The sequence below is a fragment of the Myotis davidii genome, unplaced genomic scaffold (genome assembly GCF_000327345.1).
Source record: "Myotis davidii unplaced genomic scaffold, ASM32734v1 scaffold214, whole genome shotgun sequence".
Taxonomy (NCBI): domain Eukaryota; kingdom Metazoa; phylum Chordata; class Mammalia; order Chiroptera; family Vespertilionidae; genus Myotis; species Myotis davidii.
The window spans coordinates 813,844-838,250 of NW_006285782.1; the positions used below are offsets into that span (position 1 = coordinate 813,844).

Genomic DNA, 24,407 nt, shown 5'->3' on the forward strand with positions numbered 1-24,407 from the left:
GCGGGCATTCTCTCTGCCCCAATACCCCATCTCCCTGCACTAATCTTTTGTATTAATACACAAGTTTCTCCGAAGTGAAGATTCAAAGGAAAAGCATAAATATTCCACTCATGTGTTTTTAAAAATATGGCCTTATGAACTGAAAGGCTAAAGCCGGGGGCGGGGGGGGTGCGAGCAGGCTAAATAGCCATCTCAGATGGTGAGTCAAGAAAAATTGAATTTATTTAAGGAAAGGGGATGGGGGATGGAGCTTTCCAAAGAGGAGGGCCAACGGGTATTGGGTCCATGATGGCAGCACAAACCTACTTAGGAGAGTGACACAAGGAAGGGCATAGAAGAAGCAACAGGAGAGCCTAGGCTGGGCTGCCTACGCTCACTGAGAAGTCTGAGAAAAGGAGACAGGTTCAGGGGGGTAGCCCAGGATGAGCTGCTGCTGCCCATTGCTTCCCTGGTTGCAAGTCTCATGGGGTCCCTTAGAGGCTGGGGGATACATGCCTGTGGGGGAAGGAGAGGGGGCAGGGAGTGGCAGGGGCGCGCTCCTTGGAGGGAGAGCGCACACTGGGCCCTTTGTCCTGAGCGTATTTGTCTCTTTCCTGCAGGTGGAACTCTTAGGGGAGGTCTCAGGGGAGGGTCCTAACCAGTGGTTCTCAACCTTCTGGCCCTTTAAATACAGTTCCTCATGTTGTGACCCAACCATAAAATTATTTTCGTTGCTACATCATGACTGTAATGTTGCTACTGTTATGAATCGTGATGTAAATATCTGATATGCAGGATGGTCTTAGGCGACCCCTGTGAAAGGGTCGTTCAACCGCCAAAGGGATCGCGACCCACAGGTTGAGAACCGCTGCAACAGACCATTCATCAGCTTCCCGGTGTGCTCTTTCAGGGTCGTGGTCTCCACTGACTGGTCGGTGCCAGGGCCGGGGTCATTAGTCAGTGTAGCTGGTCCCAAGGCAGCCAAGGCACCACTTGCCTGGTTGTGCTGCTTTTTTAGGCCTGGAGCTGAAATGCAACTGAGGCCTAGATGCTGTCTTTAAAGGAGACGGCCTACCCAGTGATAGGAAAGGTCGGGGGTCCAAACCATGTGACCAGTGCTATGCTGGGGAGGATAGGTTACCCTGGGGGCAAGTGCTTGTCTCCTCTGTTTTGCCCCTTGCCAGGCATCCGGGGCTTTCTGACCCATTGTCCTTGCTCTGGGGGTCTAACATTTTTGGAGTCAGAAAAAATATCTGTAATAAACATTATTCCATTAGCCCAAACTTAACAGAAAACTAAATCTGGGCACATCTGGTATTCCCTTCCTATAGACTCAGCGTGTTTCTTAAAACTTCACGGAGCAGGAGCTGTGGCCCCTTCCGGCTCCAGGTGTGGGTATGCGTGTCCCAGCTTCAGGGAACCCTCCCACTTCTCCCAGCTCTTTACCTTTCCCAACTTCAAATCCTGCTTGCCCTGTCGTTCTGCATGGGATTGGGTTTGCATTTAAGGAGGTTTTCATTGTTTTTATAAAAGGCCTTTTCTAACAACATCTTCCTTGGATAAGGAAGAGGTGAAAGTTGATGCATTTTTAAGGCCCAGGACTCCCCAGCTCCCTGCGTCCACCTGTTGGCAGTTCAGCGGTTCTGAGTGTGGCTCCTGGTTTCCCACTTTCCTCCCTGGGAGCTTTTTCCTGCTCGTTCCCAAGAGATTGAGTCCGTAAATCAGGCTTTACTCCCAGTTCTCTCCACGAATGCACTTTCCCAACTGCTCTTGCCATGGACTCTTAGAAGTTGTTTTTGAAAAGAGCCTGTATTTCTTCCCCTGAATTTTTATTTTTTATTTTTATATATTTTATTGAGTTTTTACAGAGAGGAAAGGAGAGAGATAGAGAGTTAGAAACATCGATGAGAAAGAAACACCGATCAGCTGCCTCCTGCACACTCCCCACTGGGGATGTGCCCACAACCAAGGTACATGCCCTTGACCGGAATCGAACCTGGGACCCTTCAGTCCGCAGGCCGACGCTCTATCCACTGAGCCAAACCGGTTTCGGCTTCCCCTGAATTTTTAAAACAAAGATTTTGAGCACTGGGTGAAACTGTTGGTGAGAGGACTGAGCTGGAAGGAGCTGCGGGTCCATGAGAGTAACTCTCTCGTTTCCCTGATGAAGAAACGGGCTCAGGTGAGGGTTTGCACGGGGTTCCCGGGAGCTAACACCTCCACCTGCGCTGCTTCCCGCTGTGGACGTGGGTATCGCGGGGTCTGGAGCTGGGCTGCCCTGTGCTCTGGGGAGAGGCTGTGGCAGGACCCGGCCAGGCTGCTGGCTGGTGGAGGAACAGGAAGTGTCCCAGGGAGACGACAAAAGGAACAGAAGAGCCTTTCTCTCTGGTAAGATCTCTGTCCTGACACTGCCAGGAGGCCTTTGAACTGTAGAACTGAAGTCACTCTTCAGTAATAAAGAAGCAGTGCCGCCCTGAGGGTACCTGTGTGTAGCAGGCCGTTTTCTCTGTCAACAGTCATGTTCATTGGAATGATTAGTTCAAGGATACCAGGTAGAGCGAGTTCTTATATTTCCAATGATAATTTAATATTTGATGAAGAGGGAGCAGTAATGAAAATCCAATCTTGAGATATGTATAGGGAAATAATAGCCAGTTATTTCTTATTATAAAAGCAATTCTTCAATGTAATATTACTTAGTATACTTTACGTTTTCCAGCATCTCCAAAATTGTTTCTAAATCCTGTCTCTGTGTCTAACTTACTGCCCTTTTTCAACGTGCAGGGTGTAAGAAGTTTGAAGCTCACCCATTTTGAACCTCGGTATATCCTGGTGCTGCCCCTGAACAAGAAAAAATATGAGGGCCACCTGCGGAGAAAAGGTCTCTTCAGCCGTGTGGAGATTGATTTTGCCGTCTCCAGAGTGGACCATTACATTAAAATTAATCAGAAGTTTCCAGGATTTTTTGATGCAGTGATCAATGCAGGTTGGTAACTTGCAGCAAAGTTTTATTTCTGAAGGTCACTGGGGGCGCGGGGAATCGGCTTAAAGTATATTGTTATTGTTGGCTGAGTGCAGTTACTTGTGGTTGTAGGCCGGAGGCCGTTTCCTTGTTGGCTCCCTGCCAGGAGTTGTCCTCAGTCCAGGGCTGTCCCGGGTCCTGTCCATGTCGTGGGGCCATCCTAGGACATTGCCTGCCATAATATTCGTAAACTTAAATGGAGCTAAAAAATCGTTACCGTCCACAGTTGCTAATTGGCTGTATGTTGATAGGATTCTGGTGCTTTCAAGTACGCTCTCTCTTTGCCACAGATGATCTGGATGCTGCCTACCAACAGCTGAGTCAGCTGGTTCAGGAGTACCTTGGCCTGGGTCAGGACACCGCCACAGGTTTGGCTCCGCCTGCAGGTACAGTGCTAGCCACTTGGTGCCAGAATTTGTGTGTGAGGAGAGGAAAACAAATCTTTGAGTAGTTGAGTACTATCAACCAGGCTCAAGCTGGGTGTAGCTCCTTAATCCCTACCCTTCCCCTGGGGCCATCCTCCCCACAGACAGCCGAGTTGAGTGAGCCCCCTGGGCCTGTCCCTCTGCTTGTCTCGATGGCCACTGGGGAACCCAGGGGACTGCCCTCCAGGGATGTGCGGGGCAGAGCCTGGAAGGCTGGCAGTGCACCAGGCTGGTCAGCCTCACGGGTCAGAACTTGGCCTTCCAGAGATTTGGCTCCCAGAGGGTCCCTCGAGAATGTGTTCTGCTTGGCAGGTTTGTGTTTACTGTTGTTTTAGTCCAAGAGGTTTCTCTGCGTCGCCCTAGCCCTCAAAAAGTGGCACCGCAGTGTGTAGCGGGAGGGCGCGGGTCAGAGCCTGCGAGCCAGCCTGCGCCCTGCCGCTCCTCTGGACAAGCTGCTCCCTGCTCTGAGCCTCAGGTTACTGCCTTCCAAATGGACTGAGTGCTCCCCACGGCCTCATGGGTCGGGTGTGAGCAGCAGTGATGTGGGATATGTGAGTGCATCTCCTCGGAATCTAGGATTCTGAAGTTAGAATTTTCAAACCTGAGTCATTTGAAATGTATTTATAAGGTTCCCCCAGATCTACCTCATACTCACTAGGATGACTATAAAAACCCCCAAAAGACACACAAAATATATTGGCATGGATGTAAAGAAATTGGGAATGTAAAATGGTATAGCTGCTCTGAAAAAACAATATGGTGGTTCCTCAAAAAGTTAAAATTAGAATTACCTAAAAAAAATAGAAAAGGAAAAAAAAATAGAATTACCTTGTGACATAGAAATTCCACTTCTGCGTATATGCCCCCAAAGAACTGAAAGCAGAGACATGAACAGATATTTGTACGCCTGTGGTCATAGCAGCATTATTTACAGCAGCCAAAATGGGGAAGCTACCCAATGTCCATGGAAGGATGAATGGATAAACAAAATGTGGTGTATGCCTACAATGGGACACTATTCTTCCTTTAAAAAGAAAGCAATTCTGACACCTGCTACAACATAGATAAACCGTGGGAACATTATGCTAAGTGAAATAAGCCAGACACAAGAACACAAATACTATATGATTCCGCAGATAGAAGGCGAACTCCTTAAAGATTGAAAGTAGAAGAGCTGTGGCCAGGGGCTGGGGGAGCGGGGCGGGGTTTCTGTTCCCCAAGAGGAAAGGAGTTCTGCAGACGGGTGGTGGTGATGGCTGCACAACACTGAGTGTACAGAACGCCAATGACTGGTGCTCTCTAAATATAGTTAACCTGGTAAATTGTGTGTGACATGTTATTTTACCACCATAATAAAAACAAGGTGCCACCAATGGGCGGAACCACATTCCCAAGTTGCTCCTTGTGAAACACTAATCGGAGACTTGGCTGCTGTGCGGATGCCCACAGCTTGGTGTACACGTGGTTTCTAGCCTCTGTGACTCTGACCAGGTAGGACAGGGCCTGTGCGTCCTGTCAGGTGGGGGCAGAACGCTCCCGAATCCACCAGTGGTTCTCAACCTTGGCTGCACATTAGAAGCACCTGGGAATCTTTTTAAAATCCTGATTTCTGGGCCTCATCCTCCCCATAACAAACAGAATTTCTGGAGGATGAGGCCCAGAAATCAGGATTTTAAAAAGATTCCCAGGTGATTCTAATGTGCAGCCAAGGTTGAGAACCACTGTCTTAGAGGCAAGTAAGGAGAGGACGATCTGCTCTCTGTAGTGCCCCTGAGGAAAGTGTGCTCTGTGTGAAACAGGCAGGAGCGGAGGCGTGGAGGGCGGGCTCCGTCCAGTCCCAGGGCTTCGGTGTGTTTGCGTCAGGCAGCGGCTCTTCAGCACCTGTGCCCCCCCTCCCCTCCAAGCAGCCCAGGCTATCTAATGAGGCCTCCGTAGCTTGATGGAAGTTTCTCTTGAGGAAATCTGGCTCCCTTTGCTTTAAATCCTTGCCGACCAGCAGCCTCCTCCTGATCTTTAATTTGGTCCCCTGGGTGGACCTGTCCCGGTGGGGGCTGTCCCTTACGTTAGAACACCCTGCCCCCATCCCTGAGCCAGGCCCATCTCCCATTGTAAATTAATAAATTGGTGTCCTGGCTTTTAAATCAGCCCCTTGTGGGTTTGGAGAAACACGAGTCAGTCCCCCGAGCCTGACCAGTTCTGAGTAACAGAGGAAAGTGCGCTTCTGGATCCGTGGCTCTGGGGCACCTCTGAGTGGCGGTGCCTGTGCAGGACTCTGTCTCTGACTCAACAGCCAGCGGGACAGCAGGGGAGGGAGGGGAAGAGCCATAGGGGGACAGCGTGTGTGTGCGTGTGTGTCTGGCATGGGGTTCATCTCCATCGTTTCTTATTCTGCAACTGCCAGAAACTCTCACTGTTGCATGCAGTTGCTATTCAGGAAATCAATAGACCAGATAATGTGTGCGTAGGAAAATGGACTCCCATTTTCAAAGGTATAATAAAACTTCATTTTTTTGCACTAATTAGGTTAGCCCTGTCTGACTTAATGAAAAGTATGAATTATAGAATTTGTAAGTTCTCAGGTCATTTCATAACTGTAACAGGGCCATCCAGTTATTGACTAATTGAATTCCATCTTTCCCAAAGCAGATGGGAGTGTTTGTGATTAATATATCAAATCACTAAACCCAACAGCCCCTGTTTTTCTGGCAGGTTTAGTATTTTAGAATAAAATATGTTTTTCATAAGATGCCACATACTTTCTTATTTATAGTTAATTTGTTGGGGGAGTTTTTTTTATTTCTCAGTTGATGGTTTAAGGATTTGACTTTTTTGCGGAGCCTAAACATTATTCAAGTGAGTATTACAAATTCTCATTAACATTGTCTATTTTCTAAGCTTTTATAGTGTCTCTAGTGGCCCAAGAGTAGAGCCAGGGGCCTCTGAGATTCACAGCTGAAAAGTATTGCCAGGTGTTTACAGGCTCACTGAGGGGCGGGGCCAGGTGTTTACAGGCTCACTGAGGGGCGGGGCCAGGTGTTTACAGGCTCACTGAGGGGCCTGCGCACCACAGCTACCACCAGGTGAAGGTCAGGACTCCATCAGGGTCATTGCCACAGGCCCTGCTGGCTCTCACCTGTTTGCCTGGCACTCTGATATTAATTTCTGTAGTTTAGGTATATCTATATAAATGTTTATACTAGTATTACTCATATAAGTGGGACCCCAAGAAACAAAAGTTGATAATTTCAGTATAATGGAATATTTTATATATATAATTGAGCTAAGAAGGTAAGAAAGTGAAAAATATAAGATCCTGTGAAAGACAGTTTTGTCTGAGCAATTAGAAACTGGACTAAAAGTAGGAATCCTTAATTTTGTATTCTCAATGTCACCAATAATAATTAATTTAGAGAAATCACTTAAACACCCATTTCGTTTTTAAAAAGTCAACTCATGTAATATTATGGAACACTGTTAGAATCCAGTCTTCAGAGCTGAGGTGTGCCCAGCTGGTTAGAGCATCTATGTTACATGTTAGTACACACAGGAATCTGATGGCCAACAGCATTCTTTTCATAGAAACAGGGATCCTGTATCAATACAAACTGGAAATTATTCCCAAATATTTGATATTATAATAGACTAGACATATTATAATGGATTCATGCACCCACGGGGGCCTGCAGAGATAGGGCTAAAACCAGCAGTCCAACATCCCCGAGGGGTCCCGGAGTCAGAGAGGGCACTCTGCAAAGTTGCTGTCATTCAGCAGCTCCTATGTTGAGCATTTTCCCCCTGGTGGTCAGTGCATGTCATAGCTACCGGCCGGTCAGCTGGTTGGCCAGTCACTTAGGCTTTTATATATATAGATGATTTTATCTCTGGTAGTTCTATGTTGTTTATTTGTAACTGAGAATGCAGTTTTAATTCCTTTTCTTAAACAATGAAAGTGGCACAAAGTGGTAAAAATAAGCCCCAGATTATCAACCCTGAGCTAACAGTAGGCCCATCAGCCTGGCCCCAGAAAGCTAAACCTGCAGCAGGGGAGAGACTAACTGAATTTTTATTCCATGCAGGTATAAAATGGTGACTTTAGGTACAGAGAAATTATAAAACCTCGAGATCTTTAGACCTACCATTAATTAAAAGTGTATAGCAATTAAAGTACACAGTTATCTTATTTTTTTTCCCTAAAGCAATACAGGTAAATATTTCTAAACTATAAAGACCAAAAAGCCAAGTAAACAATATAACTTCTATAAAATTAGGGAAAACTCACTATATTCACAATTCAGTGTAAGGGATACCTTTACCCTCCATATGTCTCCATACAACCCATTTCTTCCAGTAAAGCTTTTCTTTTCCCTTTTTCATTTTTAATGATTTTAGAAAGAGGAAGGGCGGGGGAGAGAGAGAAGCATTGATTTGTTGCTCACTTATTTGTGCATTCATTGATTGAGTCTTGTATGTGCCATGACCAGGGATCAAACCCACAACCTTGGTGTATCGGGATGCCAGCTGAGCTGGGTAACCAACCAAGCTACCCGACCAGGCTCTAGCAAAGCTTTTTAAAGAGCCGGTCCAACTTCCACCCTGCATTCTTGCTATAGAGATCATAACATGAAATTATATTTGCAAGTCATTCAGAATTCTGACTAATGATGGAGGAAATTGGTGATGGCGATGAGCAAACAGGCGAAATTGGTCAATTTGCCAGTCCATAAAGTGGTGCCGTTATCTCTAATAAAGGGTATGGCATCATTTGACAAATTACATGAACAGTTAAACTGTGGAAGTCGGAGGAAATCCTGCATGTTTGATTGCAGGAAACCAGGAAGACTTAAAGAACCTCAGCATTGGGTTTCACTCTTCTTATATTTTTCTAGATTTCTATGTGGTAAAAAGAAATAACATAAAGCATGCCATTTTAACCATTTTAAGTATACAACTTAGTGTCATTAATTACACTCACAATGTTGCCTAACCATTATCACTACCTCTTTCCAAAATTTTCCATCACCGCAAACAGAAACTCTGTATCCATTAAGTAATAACTCCTCCCAGGACCTGGGAACCACTAACCTATTTTCTGTCTCTATGAATTTGCCTATTCTAGATGTTTTCACTGTTATTATATTTGGTTTTAATCTGTTTCTTGACTAAATTTGTGTTCTAATTTATAAGCGATGTAAACTAGGGAAATAAGAATGATGATCAGGGCATCCCCCCAGACACCCTACCAAGAGGCAAGCTCTTCCCTGTCCCCACCCACTTCCACAGAGATGCCTGGTTTGAGGGGATGCGGAGGATGCGCACCTACACTACCTGGGGCAGTCCAAGCTCATACCCTGGGACCACCTCGGGGGCCTGACTTGTTTGGTCTCCCCCAAAGTGAGCTGAGGCTAGTTTCTTCAAGGCTGTTCTAGGTTGTGCTACCTCTGAGTGATAGCATAATAGAGCCATGTCCTTAGACTGGCTTACGGTGCTATAGGGACACAAGAGAACAGCAGGGCTTCTATCATAAACAGTGCTTATTGGGGTGATGGTGTCCCTGAGACTGTCAGTGAGACCCAATCACTCAGAGAACTTGCTGTCATAGTGAACAAAGGAAGCAGTCCCCCTCCACAGCACTACCATTGACAGTGGCCTCAGCGAGCCTTTATACAAAACATGTATCTTTATTGAAAGTATTACAGATCTCCCCTGGCCTTTTTTTTCCCATTGGTCCCTCCTCCCATGCCCACTCCAGGCCTCCACCACATCTTGTCTGTGTCCATGGACTATGCATATCCTATATAATAAAAGGCTAATATGCAAATTGACCAAACGGGGGAACAACCAGTTGCTATGATGCACACTGACCACCAGGGGTCAGATGCTCAATGCAGGAGCTGCCTCCTGGTGGTCAGTGTGCTCCCATAGTGGGAGCACTGCTCAGCCAGAAGCCGGGCTCACCAGCAGGCTCACAGCTGGCAATCACAGTGGTGCTGGTGGAGCCTCTCCTGCCTCTGAGGCAGCACTAAGGAGCAGCGAGTCCGGCTTCTGGCTGAGCGGTACTCCACTCCCCGCGTGGAGCGGGCCTAAGCTGGCAGGTGGACATCCCCTGAGGGGTCCCAGACTGCAAGAGGGTGCAGACTGGGCTTAGGGAATACCCGCACCAACATATGAGTGAGATCATGTGATGCTTGTCTTTCTCTGACTGGCTTATTTCGCTTAACATAATACTCTTCAGGTCCCTCCAAGAGATCTGTCTCAAAGGATATGAGATCCTTCTTTTTTAGAGCTGCACAGTATTCTGTGGTGTAAATGCACCACAACTTTTTTATCTACTCATCTACCGAAGGGCACTTGGGCTGTTTCCAGATCTTAGCTATTGTAAATTGTGCTGCTATGAACATAGGGTGCATACATTCTTTTTTATTGGTGTTTTGGGTTTCTTAGAATATATTACTAGAAGTGGGATCACTGTATCAAATAGCAGTTCTATATTTAATTTTTTGAGGAAACTCCATACTGTTTTCCAGTCTGCATTCCCATTAGCAGTGAACTAGGGTTCCCTTTTCTCCACATCCTTGCCAGCACTTGTCATTTGTTGATTTTTCAATGACATCCATCTGACAGGTGTGAGGTGATACCTCATTGTTTTAATTTGCATCTCTGATGATCATTGACTTTGAGCATTTCAATGATAGCCATCTGACAGGTGTGAGGTGATACCTCTTTGTTTTAAATTGCATCTCTGATGATCATTGACTTTGAGCATTTTTTCGTATGTCTCATGGCCATCTGTATGGCACTTTGGAGAAGTGTCTATTTAGGTCCTTTGCCCATGTTTTAATTAGATTGTTGCCTTCCTTTTGTTAAGTTGTATGAGTTCCTTGGGTTTTTCAAAATGCTGACACGCCGAGCTCAAAAGGTTCGCAATCACTGCCCTAGGAGATGTATTGGCAAACATATTGCTATAAGAAAAGTCTGAGATTTTGCTGCCTATTGTTTCTTTTAAGATTTTATGGCTTCACAACTTTTAAGTTTTTAATCCATTTCGAGTTTATTCTTGTGTATGGTGTAAGTTGGTGGTCTAGTTTCATATTTTTGCACATACTAGTATCTATCCAATTTTTCCAACACTATTTATTAAAAAGACTGTCTTTACTCCACTGTATGCTCTTGCCTTCTTTGTCAAATATTAATGGAGTGTAATGGCTTGGGTCGATTTCTGGGGTCTCTATTCTGTTCCATTGACCTATATGCCTGTTCTTGTGACAAATACCACATTGTTTTGAGTACAGTGGCTTTGCGATATAACTTGATATCTGGTATTGTGATTTTTCAACTTTGCTCTTTTTTCTCAAGATTGCTGTGGCTATTCTTTTGGTTCCATATAAATTTTTGTCTAGATCTGCCATTGGTATTTTAACAGGGATTGCATGGAAAATATAGATTGCTTTGGGTAGTATGGACATTTTAATGATGTTGATTCTACCAATCCATAAACATGGTATATTCTTCCACTTGTTTATATCTTTCTCTATCTCTTTTTTTAATGTTTTGTAATTTTCCAAGTATCAAGTAGCAGTTGGATATTTGATACTTGGAAAATTATCTCCTTGGTTAAATTTATTCCTAAGTAACTTAATTTTTTGTTGCAGTGGTAAGTAGGATTGTTTTTTAGATCCTCTTTCTGAGAGTCCGTTATTGGTGTATAAAAATGCCATCAATTTCTGAGAGTTAATTTTGTATCTTGCTACATTGCTGAGTTCATTTATTAAGTCTAGTTGTTTTTTTGGTGGAGTACTTTTTTGGTGGGTCGTTTTTGGTGAGTTTTCTATGTACAGTATCATGCCATCTGCAAATAATGAGAGTTTTCCTTCCTCCTTTCCAATTTGGATACCTTTTATGTTTTCTTCTTGCTTGATTGCTGTGGTGAGGACTTCCAGTACTGTGTTGATTAGAGTGGTGAAAGCGGACATTCTTTTCTTGCTCCCGTTCTTAGGGAAAATGGTTTAATTTTTGCCAACTACTGAGTGTGATGTTGGTTGTAGGTTTGTCATATATGGCCTTTATCATGTTGAGGTATGATCCCGCTATTCCCACTTTCCTGAGAGTTTTTAATCACAAAAAGGTGTTGGATTTTGGTGAATACTTTTCCTGTGTCAAGTGAAATGATCATGTGATTTTTGTCTTTCAATCTGTTTATGTGATGTATCACGTTTATTGAGAGCCATTTTGGAGGCCAGGGAGGACTCGGAGGGAAAAGGGTAGCCTTGGGGGGTGAGGTGGGGTGGCCACCTGTATGGGGGACCTTGGGGAGCAGCACCTCTGAGCCACGGGGCCGGAGGGTTCTCTGGGATCTACGCCCTCCTTCCTTCTGCCACCCAGCACCTGTTCCCTGAGCGCTGCGGAGCTTCATGCACCTGCTGGGGTTGGTGCGCGGGCACCTCCCGCAGAGCGCGGTGTCTCCGAGGGGCGCCAGTAAGCAAGGGAACCGACCTAGGGACTTTGTTTGGCTTAACGCCCATCTCGTACTTCCTGCCCCTGAAAGCAGCCGGGGCCTGCAAGGTGGGAAAACGTAAATCTCATTCACTTAGCAAATGTTCTTGCCACTCTCAGAGCTGGGTATAAATGTTGGTTCTGTGAGGAACCTCTTTATGTTTATTCAGTAAAGTGCATGTTTTCAGTTGACTAAAGAAAGTTGTTCTAAAGCCCATTAACTACCCCCAGGAGCAGGGGTGGGTGTATGCTTCTCTATGTGCAATCTCATGCTTTCCATGGGCCTGGGTGCAGCAAAGGGCGAGGTGTTCTTTGTGATTAACTTCTGAAGAGAGTCTTTGCTAACATCTTTTTATATCAAAGCAGGAGACCCCTCGAACAAGAAGACGCCCTCCGGGGTCCCAGCACACCTGGTTCCCTCCCCCAGGCGCCTGGCAAAACTGCAGGCAGATGGCCTGGCCGCAGAGCGTCTCTCTGGGGGGCAGGTCCCTGAAAACCAGAACCAGGAGCTGAGTCCGGGGGGAGCCACCCCTCAGGGAGAGCCTTCTCTCCATGGTCACATCGGCGCTGAGGCTCCTGCACAGCCCGGCTCGTCGGCTCTGAGCATCCCCCCGGAGGCCCAGGCCGCGTCCCCAAACCAGAAGGAAGGCGATGATGCGCCACAGTCAGCTCTGTCCTCAACAAGAACCGCCACAAACCCCCCCGAAAATGAGGCCGGGACATCCGAGCCGGTAGCAGGTGACGGAGGGCAGGGGCCCCCTCGGCTCCCTGACCCACCTCCAGCCCCCAGCCCTCCGCAGGACCAGAATGAGGAGTCGGGGGAGGTCGAGGTGACCCCCACCGACCCACCCTCGTCCGAACCTCCACAGGGGCCTGGCCCAACACCCCTCAGCCCCCAGAGAAGCCCGGCTGAGGAGACTGAGTCAGCCTATCTGCCACCCGGCCGTTCCCATCATGACCCCCCAGGACAGCCGTCCGACCCTGAAGGGGCTCTGATGCTCCAACCGTTGCTGGGAGAATCTCAACATCCCCTGGAGGGGGGAACCCCAGAGGCGGAAGTCAGGGTCAGCACTCCTTTCCCGGGACCGCCGCCCCCCCAAGATCCAGGAATCAGCAAGCAGCCCCAGGACAGGGGAGACCCAGCGGCTTTGCTTTCCAGAAGCCGACTGGCCCCCAGCAGGCTGCCCCAGCCGCGAGTCCTCGCTCCCCTCCAGAGCCCGAGGCCCTCACCCCGACTCCCCTCACCCCGTGCAGCTGCAGATCAACCCAGGACGCCCTCTCCGAAGCCTGCACCAGCTCAGGAAGGGGACCCCGGCAAATTCCCTCTCATCAGCCCCCCGAATTCCAAACCACCACCGCACCTGAGCCCGCATCCGGGCCACAGTCCTCCGCATGTCCTGGAGGAGAGCGTCAGGGAGGTGAAACTCCCTCTGATCAGCCCCCCCATCCAGGAGCACCCCCCACAGCCTGCCCCTGATCTGCCCCAGGAAGAGGAGGCCCCCGGGGTCAGGCTCCCTCGCCTTCCCACGCCCCTGCCTCAGAACCAGGGGCCCCGTCATCAGGCAAGGCCTGCCAAGGAGAGGCAAGCACACCAAGGTGGCCGCTCCTCCAGCAAGAAGATTCCGGATATGAAGGCATCACCCCCATACCAAGAGCCCGTGCAGCAAGCAGTAGCGAGGAAAAAAAAACTCGCTACCCAGAGAGGGACAGCTAGGGGACCAGCACACCTGACAGAGGTGCCGCCCGCAAGCCACCAGACAGCCTTGCAGCCAGAATCCCAGAGCAGACCCACCGGCCCAGAGACCGCTGCCGCCCCTAACCCCAGCCCTCCCCAGAGCCCTCAGAGGAACCAGGAAAGCAGAGCCCACCCCCCAGGGATTCCTGAGCCACCCCACGCTGAGCCAGCACCTGGAAACCCCGGATTACAGGAACAGGAAAGGGGAAAAGTACAACATTCCAGAAAAAAGGCCCATGCTAACCTCGCCCCAAATGACCTGGTTCAGAAGGTAGCTACGTCCACCAAAGGGCCATCTTCGAAAAGAGAGCGTGCTGGAGGGCTCTCTCAAGAAAATAAAACCACCCTTGGCAGTGATCGGCCCCCCCGGGAGGGTCCGCTGGCCCACGGGAGAGCTCCCCGCCATGCACAGTCCACTGCGGGCGGTCACGCCTCCGCGGGGCGTCCAAGGAGAAGAGAAGAGACTCATCACAGGGGAAGGTCTTGGAAGGGAGAGCCGGCATCAGATCTCGCGGAGCAGGATGTCTCGGCCCCCACCCCGCAGCCTGCCCCAGGGACCAGCGAGACCAGAGAGCGCTCTGTCCAAGAGGACGATGCTTCCGGGCAGCAAACCAATGAGAAACACACCCCAAAACACGAAGGGGCATCCCACGACAGAAGCCCTGCTGCACCCCAGAACCCAGTGTCTGCTGAGGAGCAGGATAGCCGGCAGGAGAGGCTGCGAGCCAGGGGCAGCCAGAGCACTAAGGTTTAGCAGTGCCAGTGCCCGAAGAAGTGCTGACCCAGGACCCCAGGATGGAGAGCGTGGCCAGGGCGCTGAGCTCACACCCAATGTCCCTCTGCAGCCGGAGTCGTCCAAGAAGGGCCTGCCCGCACCGCCCAGTCCAGCCACCGGGTTCTTAGAAGACAGCCAGTCTTTGCCCTTCGGTGCCTCTTTTGTGGCTGGTCATTGCAGCCTGGAAGAGCAGCCCTTATAAAGAGAGTCACCAGCCGACAGCGCCCCTGCCAGCCGACAGCGCCCTCACCAGCCGATAGCGCTGGGCATGGCGGTGTCAGCAGGAGCCCTGGTGTCCAGATGCGTATGAGCCCAACAGGAGTCAGTTCGGGGGAGGCGGTGCTGTGTTGCCATTAGGTTTTGTTCTGTTCCTTAGAAAAGCCGCTTTTAGATTGGAACACTCTCCTGCCTCCTACATTACTGAGGGGTCGGGAGCAGGAACCCCGAGGAGCGAAGCCTCCACAGTGTGTGGGTCTTGGTCTCTCCCACGTGCACAGTTGACATGTGGGAGCCTTCGGAAGGCCAGAGGACACGATCTCCTTGCATGTGACCCTATGACGCAACATTTCAGATCCTGTTGGCACATACTGCTTTAAACTGATTTTTGTTGGAAATGTATTTCAAAATGAATACCTTCCTCCCTCTCTGAATAGGAGCCTCTTGTAAATTAGCTCACGCCTTCATTATGCCCAACCATCTGGTTGAATCCGTTAAAAGAATTGGGGGGTGCGGGGAGCAGGGGTTCAGGTGAATTCGTTTTCATGTATTCAGACCATCAGGATTCTTTTGCTGGCCAGGGACAGGTGTCCAACCAGAGCCAGCTTATGTGAATGTCTTAGACGGGAATGGAACGTCTCACACAACCAAACTGTGGGGAGGGCGGAGGTGCAGAGAGATTGGGAACCAGCTGTTGGACATAACCTGTGCTCTTGTCATCTGGGTATTTTGTCATCTACTGATTCTTGTCTCCTGGCCCCTGGCCACCTGAACTCTCGTCAGTTCTCCTCTCTGTTTTCTCCTCCGTGTTGCCTTTATTCTCTTTGATCCTAATGACTGCATATCAGTTGCTGCAGGTGGCAGGGAACTCGGCCACTAACACCTCTCAGGTTTTACATCTCATCTAACAACTGGCAGCTCCCACTACTAGAAAGGGATCGGTTCAAGTGTTCCTTGATCATAAGATTTTTTTTAAGTTGAGGGAAAGACTCTGGCCCAGCTTGGGTCAGGCTCATTCTTAAACCAGTTTACTCTGTCATACTGAGGCCGACCCATTGTGCTCACTCCTGGAGTGTGTGGAGTCTGCATTCCCAGAAAGAGGATATTGTGAGCGAAGCAGCCAACCCAAGATTCAGCTCTTAAAAAGTTGCAAGATACTTACTGCATGCTTATTATACTGGGTATACAGTGGCATGCTAAGTTGTGTTTGGTATTCTGTATTTTAAGGTGTAATTGATGACTAAATGCCTGTATAAATGTGTCTTCTCTTACACAAAAGGTATGCATCCACAAAATTGAATGTATGTCAAATGGTATTTCAAGGGCAGTAGAGGAAATTGATATTTTTTTTCTAAATATGGTTTCATTGATTTGAAAAAGAAAGGATGGGAGAGGGAGAAACATTGATGAGAGAGAAACATTAACATCCATCACCTGCCTCCTGTACTCCCCCTACTGGGGATCAAGCCGGCAACCTGGGCATGTGCCCTGAGTGGGAATTGAACCAGTGACCTCTTGGTTCATGGGTTGATGCTCAACCACTGAGCCACACTGGCTGGGCAAGAAATTGATATTCTTAAATTCATGATGCAACTATCTTGTCAAACTAAAAGCCTGTGTTATACTGGTAATTACCCTCTGATTTATCTGGTTTGTCCGAAATGAAAGTAAGAAGGTGAATTTTAACATTTTTATCGTGTTAGTTTATTCAAGAAGCATTGATTACCTCCTATGTGCCAGACACTGTGATAGTTGCTACATATAGTGAGATGATGAGGACACTTTAAGGAGCTTGCACGTCAACAGAGGAGACAGTTAGGGTTTGTTACAGCACCATGTGACTTGGGCAGCTGGAGACCTGGCAGAATCTAGGCTAAGTTCAGCGTCACGTAGGCAAGAAAATTATTTACCGATTTTTCCAGAATGTCATAAGGATACCAAGAAGGGCACTGAATTCCGCCTGGGATGAGAAGATTGAATCAGGAAACACTTTGAAGAGGAGGTGGTCCTTCAGCTAAGTCCTCAAGGTTGCAGAATTAGTCAGCAGACTGATGGGAGAGGGGGAAGGTCTCTCAGAAGAGCAAACAGCACACACAGGAGCAAGCACAGCATATTCTAACGATCCACATGCCGGGAGAGCCCCAGGCATATGTAAGTTCAAAGGGCCTTCTGTCCTGTGCCAGTGAACGTGGAGCTTGAGCGTCAACAATGGGGTTACGTTTTTATCTTAGAGGCATCAGTTTCGCGATGGTGCAGGGGTCCTCAAACCACGGCCCGCGGACCATATGCAAATACAAATACTGTATTTGTTCCCGTTTTGTTTTTTTACTCCAAAATAAGATATGTGCAATGTGCATAGGAATTTGTCCATAGTTTTTTAAACAATATAGTCCGGCCCTCCAACGGTCTGAGGGACAGTGAACCGGCCCCCCCTGTTTAAAAAGTTTGAGGACCCCTGGTATAGGGGATGAATTTGAGGAAAGCAATGTCGGAGGCAGGAAAAATGGCTGAAAAGCTCTTGTACTAGTCCTGATCAGACAGTAAGGGCCGGAAATAAGGCCTTGTGGCCGGAACGGAGAGTCAAGAGTTATTTGGGTTGGGTGTATGGGAAGGGCAGATTGGGAAAGAGAGGGAAATAATAATGATAACCCCCTGCTGCTGATGAGCTGTGTGTGGGGCATTTTGGTGGTGGCACCAACACCTCACTTAGGTGAGCAAGTTAAAGTGTCCCTTGATTTCCTCTTTGTGCAACAGTTTTGGAGGCTCCTCAGTGCATTTGGGTTGCTTTTTCATTGGGGTAGCAATGGAGGGAGAAGCCAAATTTCTCTCCACTTGATTTGGAGGGAAGCTCGGGCCTCGTTCCCGGGGTCAGTGGTAGAGTATGTTTTAGTGTGTGTTTGTGCTTCTGTTTGGTGGCACAGTGTCTCAGATTCAGTGCAGCTGGACAGCATTTTGTCTGTGGTCCAAGGAAAGGAGTCGAGAAGATCACCGGCTCCTCTCTGGTGAGACGTTTTTACTGCTATTACTGCCTTTCTTGGTGTAAGGAAAACAACTGCTTTTTAATGGCAGAATATAAATATTCAAAAACTGTCATTTTCCATCTACATTGATAAAATTCATCTCTCTTCCATTCGCTATGTTTCTCAGCAAAGCTATCTCTATAGGGAAAAATTATGGACTTTAGACATTCTATTAGCTAATGTCAGTGTTTGAAAGGAAGCCTGGCCCCTAGTATTCAAATCAACAGAGATAATAGTTCCACCGGACATATGAGAGCCTTCTTCAAATGTTTAAAGAGCTAAGTCAATTATTTTTAGGTTTCAAAATATAATTGGACAAAGGATGTGATTTGTTAATTCATAACAGAGGAAATAAAAAGAACCAGTAAATACGTCAGAAAGTATTTAACTTCTCTATAAGTTAAAACCAAATAGACATTTTTGGGTACCAAACTGGCAAAGATGGAAAACAAATTAATACCTGTTCTTGGTGAGGCTAAGGGTAAGAGCACTTTCTGTGTCATCATTCAAAAGTAAACTGAGCCCTAGCCGGTTTGGCTCAGTGGATAGAGCTTCGGCCTGTGGGACAACTCAAGGGTCCTGGGTTCGGTTACAGTTCTAAGGCACATACATGCCTGGGTTGTGGGCTCAATCCCCAGTATGGAGTGTGCAGGAGGCAGCTGATCAATGATTCTATCTCATCATTGATGTTTCTCTCTCCTTCTCCCTTCCTCTCTGAAATCAATAAAAATAAAACAATAAAGTAAATTGGCACAACTTTCCTGGGGACAGTTTTATAATATCTGTCAAAACCTTAAAAATTGTTCATATCTTGAACCTCATAATTCCAATCCAAGAATTATAAAGAAATAATTTATATACAAGGATGATCATATTAATGTCTTTATTTTAAAAATCTGAAAATAACCAAGCCATCTAATGGGATTTAAAAATAAGTTTTGGAAATATGTTATGGTACAACCCCATGCTAGAATGCTGTGTTGCCTTTAGGATCATGCTGTTAGAGGACTATGGAGAAGAGGAAAATATTTGATCCTCCAAATTTCACTTCAGATAATTGTGCTATTTGCATAGTGTCAAGGACAGTGTGTCTAAGTGAATTTAATTAGTTGCTTAGTTCAATTTGAAAGACATAATTCTAGAAATCACTTTGCTTTACTGATCAGGCATTCAGAGAAGATAAGAGCCTATTTCTTTGTGTTGATGATAGATAAATAATGTTAGAAGACCAAATCTTAATCTTAAAAGTGATTTTGAGAGCGTAGTCATGATTAGGAAAGCTGAAGACCTTTTTTAAAAAAAAATATATGTTTTTATTGATTTTATTTTTTAAATATATTTTTATTGATTTTTTACAGAGAGGAAGGGAGAGAGATAGAGAGTTAGAAACATCAATGAGAGAGGATAGAAACACAATGATGAGAGAATCATTGATCGGCTGCCCACTGAGTGCACCACACTGGGGAACCTTTATTATTATTATTATTATCATTATCATTATCATTATTAAAGATTATAAATTTAGAAGCTCATGAATTCAAATAACACTAAATGTCAAAATATTAATTAAAAACTTCAGTTTCAGTATGGGCTAGCTGTGTGAACTTGGGTAAGTACGAAGTTCTCACATGTAAAATGGAGATAATAATATTAGCTATCTCCAGATTATTGTGAAGATTAAATGAGTGAATATATTGGAAAACACCCAGAACAACGCCTGACACATAGTAATGCTGATATTAGTGTTTGTTAGTATTAACATGTAAGCAGCAAAAAAAATTTTTTTAAGAACTTAAAATTTTATTTTTCAATTACAGTTTACATTCCCTATTATTTTGTAGTAGTTTCAGGTGTACAGCATAGTGGTCAGTACTTTACAAAGTGTACCTCTGATATTTCCAGTACCCACCTGGCTGCAATATTATTCTCTATGATGTACTTTACATCCGGTGACTATGTTGTAGCTACCAATCTGTACTTCTTAATCTCTTCACCTTTTTCACGCAGTCTCCAGGCCCCTCCCCTCTGGCAACCATCAGTTTGTTCACTGTATCTATATGTCTGTTTCTATCTTGTTTATTCATTTTATTTTTTTATTTTTATTTTTTTTAAATATATTTTATTGATTTTTTACAGAGAGAAGGGAGAGAGATAGTTAGAAACATCGATGAGAGAGAAACATCGATCAGCTGCCTCCTGCACATCCCCCACTGGGGAAGTGCCCACAACCCAGGTACATGCCCTTGACCGGAATCGAACCTGGGACCCTTCAGTCCACAGGCCGATGCTCTATCCACTGAGCCAAACTTGTTTCGGCTCATTTTATTTTGTTCTTTAGATTTCACATATAAGTGAAATAACCTGGCATTTGTCTTTCTCCGACTTACTAATTAGCATAATACCCTGTGGGTACATCCGTGCTGTCACAAATGGTAAGATTTTATTCTTTTTATGGCCAAGTAATATTCCATTGTGTATGTATACCACAACATTTTATCTACTCTGTTGATGGGCACTTGAGTTGTTTCCATATCTAAAAACAAAAATTTTAAAGTAGCATTCTATCATTAATCAGAATAGGACAATAACGGTCAAACTAGGTGTAAATATTTGGCAAATGGGATACTCATCTCTGAAAATCCTTTTAAAAACATGGACAACCTTGACTGAATTAAGGAGCTTAAGCAGAATTAGAATAACATTAGAAAGAAACTGTGGTTCAGCAAAATTTTACTTCGCCCAAGGGATTCTTCATGGGCTTTCGCAGGCAGCACTGAAACTCGTGGTGCACACGGAAAGCCTTCTAAAGCAGCGCCTGGCACATAGGACATGCTCAATTAGTGTTGGCTATTATTTTTACTATTATTATTTACTTACTGATCAAACCAAAGGCACTTGTATGTTATGTTTCAAATGGCAGATGCTGTCAAGTTCCTTGACTCAGGAATAAACTACCAGATAGGGGGCATTTCTGTCTGTTGTGGGGTGAGACAGACGGGCTTTACATGCTACCAAATCTAAAGGCCACCAGTTTCCAAAGGAAAAAAACAAAGTGAAAAGGGGCAAAAAATAAGAAAGGCCTTTGTTAAAGGTATTGACCAGTGAAACATCTTTGGAAGAATTGTTTTTGAAGACTGGGCCCTTATCAAGGGAAGACCACACTCACCCCAGAAGTAGGGGTTTGGGTTGGATAAAAATCACATCAGAACTCGAGTCATCAAACAATATTGCCCAAAGAAGAAGAAACTTTAGTGTGTATTCAGCTCCCTCAAGGTTTCTATCCTTTTTCCTGCCAATCATCGCTACCCTTTTCTTCTCTTTGCCCTTTCCCAAATTCTACACACATCTAGGTCTTAGATATCACGTTTCGCCTATTGTAATTTACCTGTCCTGTATGGTATCGCCTTCAAGGTGTCAATTAATTGCTGCATAATAAACTCATCCATTTTAAAGAACTGAAATTCAGGGGACTTCTGTTATATGTTTTAGTTAGGACATTCTGAATACAGTGTCCAAACAGTGACCCCTAGTTCAGCTCTCCTGAAGGCATTCCAGGTACAAAGCTTCTACTTCAATGAAGGATGAAGTTCAGCGGCAAGAAACCCTTTCTGTACCTCACCCTGTCCGTGTGAGAATGCACATTCACACACTTCCCTTCGTCCTGATGTAGAACCTGTCCTCTTTAAATAGCCGATTATTCCTTTGATTGGACATTCAAGAATAAAGTACTTTACTGTTAGAATAGCTTAATTGGTATATTCATTTTACCATATGTAACATGAGCATTATTACTCCATTTCCTTGGACTTAACATGGTAGCTTTCTACTTTAAAAGCATATTTTACTATGGAAAATTATTATGGATATAATGTAAAATTATTTTTCTACTTGCTGTCATTTCTTATAAGCACAGATCTATAAGACCTTTAAGATTTAATTCTGTCCTGAAAAAATAGATTCTTTTGGTGCCTTCAGTTTTGTGGTCACACTTCCTAATGAGCAGCTTTTCCCTTAAGTTTCCACTACAAATTATGTAACTGTCCTACTGAAAATAAACATTTTTCATTGCATAGCAGATTTTTGCTCTTTGTTTGGTCCTTTCTATGGTTACATATTTCAGCATTGAGACTCTTTTGCAAGGATTTTAAAGGTATTTACATTTTATATAGGTATGCCTGTTTAATCATGGTAAGTATAAATTACTCTTGTTCGTTAAAAAACTGCACACGGTATTTTTATTACCTAATGTTATTAGTGTAGCCTCATTATTACCTGCATAAACATGTTTTTTAAAAGCTCCATTTGAGTGGTAAAAAAAAGTGAGCAATAGGGAAATCATCGCGCTGGCTGAGAACTTTTGTCTAAAAATTAAGGGCTATTTCCAAGTGTCTTCAGAGAGAAACTCTAGTAGGGATTCACTTTTTGCAATGCTATATTTAAATGGTAAAAAATGTGTACTTAGCCCTGCTGGTGTGACTTGATGGTTGAGGGTTGAGCCATAAACCAGGTGAGGGCACATACCCGGCTTGTGGGCTTGATCCCCTGTGGGGGGTGTGCAAGAGGCAGCCTACCTGGGTTTGATGCCAATCAAGGGCATATGCCCAGGTTGTGGACTTGATCCTCAGTAGGGGGCGTGCAGGAGGCAGTTGATCAATGATTCTCTCTCATCATTGATGTTCCTTTCCCTTTCTCTCTGAAATCAATTAAAAATGTAAATTTGTATTTAAAATGGTTAAGTTTCTTGTTTTTGGTTAAGAGAGTAACTCAGTTATTTTGCTGTACATATAATCTCATTAATATAGAAAAATTGGTTATTAAAATAGTGATTTTGGGTTTTCAAAATACAGTTGATCCTTGAACAACACATGGGTTAGAGGGTACTAGCTTCCCGTATGGTCAAAAAATATATGTATAACTTCTTATTCCCCAAAAGCTTAGCTACTAAGCCTACTATAGACCAGAAGCCTTGCTAATGACATAAACAGTCGATTAACACATATTTTGTATGTTATATGTATTACGTACTGTATTCCTATGATAAAGTAAGCTATATAACAGAAAATGTTATTAAGAAATCATAAGGAAAATACATTTACTGTATTTATTGAAAAAAATACACATATAAGTAGACCCTACAGTTCCAATCCGTGTTTTTCAAGGGTCAACTGTATTCACAACTTGACTCCTAGATTCTTCTTTTATTACTAGTTATTGACATGGCTATGGGCCTGTAGTATTAGATCATCAGCATCTTTTATTTTCTACTTTCTTTTATAAAGTAAAAGGCCTTGTTTAGACTGCGTGATGATATGATATTACACACACGTACAAATGTTTCATTCTTAGGAACATGGCTTCTACTGCATTTATTACTTAGGTTGGATTCTATGCTCATTCTTTTTAAACGGTTTAGATAAATATTAAATCACTTGACTGCAAGAGGATATAATTCTAACTAAAAGGTATAAGCTATTTAGAATTAATTTGAGATGTAGTTACAGATATTTCATTTATATTTTCCTGCATATGGTAATGGCACAAATGCATAAAATAACTTTAAAATTTGTCATGCATCAATAAATTCACTTATACTTCATTGGAGCTGTTTAAATAAATTTAGCCTATATACTGAAGAACTTGGTATTTTTGTGTACTGTAAAGTAATTTTTATCTTTTTATTGTTGCCTCAAGGTTGACTTTAATTTAGGTACTTTAAATAAGATCCCATTAAGAAACTTTGTTGCAGGGTATTATAACACTGGGAATTATGGTGTGTGTTTTTAATTTTTGTTGTTGTTGTTGTTGTTAATCCTCCCCTGAGGATATTTTTTCCATTGATTTTTGCACAGAGTGGAAGGGTCAGAGAAACATCAATGTAAGAGAGACACATCCATTAGTTACCTCCCACATGTGCCCCGACTGGGGCCTGGAATTGAGCCTGAAACCCAGTTATGTGCCCTTGACCAGAATCAAACCCAAAAACCCTTCACTCTAACCACTGAGCAAACTGGCTAGAGCTGATGTGTTTTTTTAACTTGAGAAGTAGAAACTCTTGTCCATTGATGTATTAAGACTTTAGAAACTACATTAAGAACTGTTTAAAACTGTTTATTATAGGAGTCCAAGTCATTAAAGTGGTGGCATTACAATGCAGTTAATAGTGATCTTTACCCAAAATGTCTTGTTGCTGAGAAGCTATTAAAACATTAAATTGTTAGAATTACAACTGCATTGTATCATCAGGTCGAAGTTGGTTTCTTTGCACTATAGTACAAATGACTTACATCTCAGAAAGGAACAAGGCACCCTGACACAAATGCTATCTACACTAATAAAAGACAAACATGCAAATTGTACCTTCGCTATGCCTTAAGCCATGCGCACCAGCCAATTAGAGCAACTATATGCAAATTAACCCAACCAAGATGGTGGCTGGCAGCCATGGAGCTGGAGCAAGCAGGAGGCTTGATTGCCCAAATGATGGAGGAAGCCAAGCTTCCCTGCCTGCCATGGCTGGCTTTGAGCTCCCCTCAAAGCAACAAAGTTTCAATTATAGAAAGTAAATAAATCCCAGAATAAAAAATTTAAAAAAAGGAGAGGCTGGGAGCTTCTGAAGCCTGGGGGCTTGACCAGCCTGAAAAAATGGCCCTCAGCTCCTCACCCAGACTGGCCAGGCAGCTCAGTGGGGACACCCCACCCTAAAGGGGGTGTGGCCAGCCTGAAAACATTTGAAAATGCAAGAGGT

The 24,407-nt window shown here is 44.8% G+C and overlaps 1 protein-coding gene across 1 annotated transcript in view; it reads left to right on the forward strand.

Moving 5' to 3' along the window:
- LRGUK (leucine-rich repeats and guanylate kinase domain containing) overlaps positions 1 to 24,407 on the forward strand; it is a 104,852-nt gene that overhangs the window by 55,700 nt on the left and 24,745 nt on the right. The window contains exons 14-15 of the mRNA XM_006756705.2: positions 2,764 to 2,965; positions 3,292 to 3,387. Of these exons, the coding sequence (XP_006756768.2) occupies positions 2,764 to 2,965; positions 3,292 to 3,387 (298 nt within the window). The remainder of the gene's footprint in view (positions 1 to 2,763; positions 2,966 to 3,291; positions 3,388 to 24,407) is intronic.